Source organism: Quercus lobata, chromosome 10 (assembly GCF_001633185.2).
Source record: "Quercus lobata isolate SW786 chromosome 10, ValleyOak3.0 Primary Assembly, whole genome shotgun sequence".
Lineage (NCBI taxonomy): Eukaryota > Viridiplantae > Streptophyta > Magnoliopsida > Fagales > Fagaceae > Quercus > Quercus lobata.
Genome location: NC_044913.1, coordinates 6,825,168 through 6,828,235, shown reverse-complemented (window position 1 = coordinate 6,828,235; position 3,068 = coordinate 6,825,168). Strand labels below are relative to the sequence as shown.

Here is a 3,068-nt window from a genome sequence, read left to right as displayed (position 1 = left end):
ATCTTCTTCAATCAAAACCAAAAAGTAGCAAAAGAAACTAATCATTTTGCCTCTAGATCAAGGTTGAACATCAACCTCAACTAAGAGGGGTGGCACTAAGCATCCGGCAATCAAAGCTGACTTGAAAATCATCTTACGTATTGTATTTGCTTCCTTTTCAGTGTTAAAGAAGCAAATGCAGGTAAAAGAAACAATAATTTAAGGATTCTAATCCATGAAAATTTAATCTAAACTTTATTTTATAAATTGGTAAAATTAAAATTAAAAAAAAAAAAAAAATCCCAACAAACAAAGTTTAGATTGCACATGCACCAGGTGTATTTATAAATTATCAACAAAAAGTATTGGTAATTAGTAATTACACATGCACCAAGTGGGTGTTAAACTCACAAACTCAGCCTCCACCTTGCTCTTACAAGGTGAGGAGGTGACATTTAAACTAAGCTCATTAGCAATTAACCTAAACCGGACATCATGTTTTCCAGTCTTTTCTTTCACTTGACCAATAAGACCAGGGAAAGAAAGCCTTAGTAAAAGGAGACAAGCGATTGTGCTAGCCAAAGATACAAAATAGAATATGTGAACCACCTTTTTTCATCAACTGGAGTAGTAGTTGCCTAGTTATAATAAAAGAATTCTTAAATAGGACTCCTAACATTCAGTACAGACAAGCTACAGTTCATCCTCCCAATCACCTAATGTGTTGCATACTTAATATCAAAATTTCAATCAAACTACTAAACAACATACAGGTACTACTATTATCCAGCTGGGGTATATAATATGAATTAGTAGGTAAGTATTTCCGATGTTATTCTGTTTCATGAGAATAGAGAATACCACCTGAAAAATAGTACCAGCTTGCTCAAAGGGAGAAATGCATGAAAATCCCATATTTCCACACAAGCAAAAATTCTAGAAAGTCACTTTGAGTAACCTACCAGATGAAGAACAGGAGTAAACAAAAATAACATTAAATCATCATTAAAATATCTCATCCGACTAGGCTAGACATTAGCACAAAGAAAAAGAAATACAAACCTAAAAAAAATATATGACATTGGAGAGATCAAAGTTTTGTAAAATGGCAAAGCTAATTGCATAAATTTGAGAACATTGATGTCGTTTTGCCACCACTCAAAAAGCGAAGAGCATCATTTCCCTATGACGCATTCCAAACCTTCCTTCATCATATAGTATCACTCAATGATTTTCTGAATAACACCAGCTCCAACAGTCTTCCCTCCTTCTCTGATAGCAAACCTCATTCCTTGCTCACAAGCCACAGGCATAATAAGTTCCACAATCATCTTCACACGGTCCCCAGGCATAACCATCTTTGACTCCTCATCCTTATCATTCATAATCGTCGCCACCCTCCCTGTCACATCTGTGGTCCTCATGTAAAACTGTGGCCTATACCCTGCGAAAAACGGCGAGTGCCTACCACCCTCTTCTTTCTTCAACACATACACAATAGCCTCAAACTTAGTATGAGGCGTAATTGTCCCTGGCTTAGCCAAAACCATCCCTCTCTGAATATCAGCCTTCTGAATACCTCTAAGCAACAACCCCACATTATCACCAGCCATAGCATCATCCAAAATCTTCTGAAACATCTCAACCCCAGTCACAGTAGTACTCCTAGTATCCCTCAATCCCACAATATCCACAGTATCTCCAACCTTAATTGTACCCCTCTCAACACGTCCCGTGGCAACTGTACCACGACCCGTAATCGAAAACACATCCTCAATAGCAAGCAAAAAGGGCAATTCAGTTTGTCTTTGTGGGATTGGGATATACTCATCCACAGAGTCCATAAGTTCATAAATCTTATCAACCCATTGATTCTCACCACGTTTGATACTAGGATTAGCCAACAAAGCCTCTAAAGCTAACAAAGCAGAACCAGAAGTAATAGGAATATCATCACCAGGAAACTCATAAGAAGAGAGTAACTCACGCACCTCTAGTTCAACAAGTTGAAGTAACTCCTCGTCATCAACTTGGTCTTGCTTGTTCAAAAACACGACCATGTTTGGGACACCCACTTGTTTAGCCAACAAGATGTGTTCTTTCGTTTGTGGCATAGGACCGTCAGCACCCGACACGACAAGAATCGCTCCATCCATTTGTGCGGCACCGGTGATCATGTTTTTCACATAGTCGGCGTGTCCGGGACAGTCCACGTGGGCGTAGTGTCGGTTCTCGGTCTCGTACTCCACGGTGGCGGTGTTGATGGTGATGCCACGCGCTCTCTCCTCCGGGGCGGCGTCGATTTCGTCGTATTTCTTGGGGGCGCTGTTACCCATTGAAGCTAAAGCCATGGTGAGCGCGGCGGTGAGGGTGGTCTTGCCGTGGTCGACGTGGCCGATTGTGCCGATGTTGACGTGGGGCTTCTTTCGCTCGAACTTGCCTCTGGCGGCGCGTACGGTGAAGCGATGGCGCGTGGTGGGGGAGGCTGCTGATGTGGGGGTGGGAGTGTGGTGAAGGATTGTGGAGGGGTTGAGGAAAGAGGAGGAGAGGAGGGATTTGGGTTTAGGAAGGAAAGGGAGGGAAATGGAAGAGGAAGGGGAGGAAGAGGGGGAGGAATAGGAGTAGGTGTAGGTGAGTTTTGTGGAAGCTACTGAAGAGGAGATTGCCATAGTGAGTGGTTTTGGAGGAGAGAGTGTGGAGAGTGAGAGAAGGGGAGTTTTTTGAGAGAGTGTTAAGAGTTGAAATTGAAGTTTTGAGTAGTTGGGTTGTGTTATCTATTGGAAGAGAAAAGAGAGCCTCATATCAATATCATGAGGGGGAAGAGGGGTTTATCCGTTGCTGCTGCTGTTTTGGGTTTGGGGGGTCGGGAACTTGGGGGAGTATAGGATGTGGTGTGAGTTGGGTTACTTAAGGGATGATGGGTTTTATGTGCAATGCATGTTAGATGGTGCCACGTGTTATTTTTTTATTTATTTTCTTATGGCTGAAAAGTATTTGAATCTTTGAATTTAACTTATTATTGCTATTATTATTTTTCTAATGATAATTACATTTTCATTTAGTATGCATTCTTTTTTTGTATGAGTAGA

At 41.4% G+C, this 3,068-nt stretch overlaps 1 protein-coding gene across 1 annotated transcript; it reads right to left on the bottom strand.

Annotated features, from left to right (window-relative positions):
* Positions 1–952: 952 nt before the first annotated feature.
* Positions 953–2,837, bottom strand: LOC115963675 (elongation factor TuB, chloroplastic). The gene has a single exon (XM_031082769.1). It carries the CDS (start codon positions 2,646–2,648, stop codon positions 1,200–1,202), a length of 1,449 nt encoding a protein of 482 aa, XP_030938629.1. The 5' UTR covers positions 2,649–2,837; the 3' UTR covers positions 953–1,199.
* Between the last annotated feature and the right edge of the window lie 231 nt (positions 2,838–3,068).

What these genes read in the sequence shown, in the direction of transcription:
- LOC115963675 (XM_031082769.1), bottom strand. Translation starts at nt 2,648, where the DNA reads ATGGCAATCTCCTCTTCAGTAGCTTCCACAAAACTCACCTACACCTAC.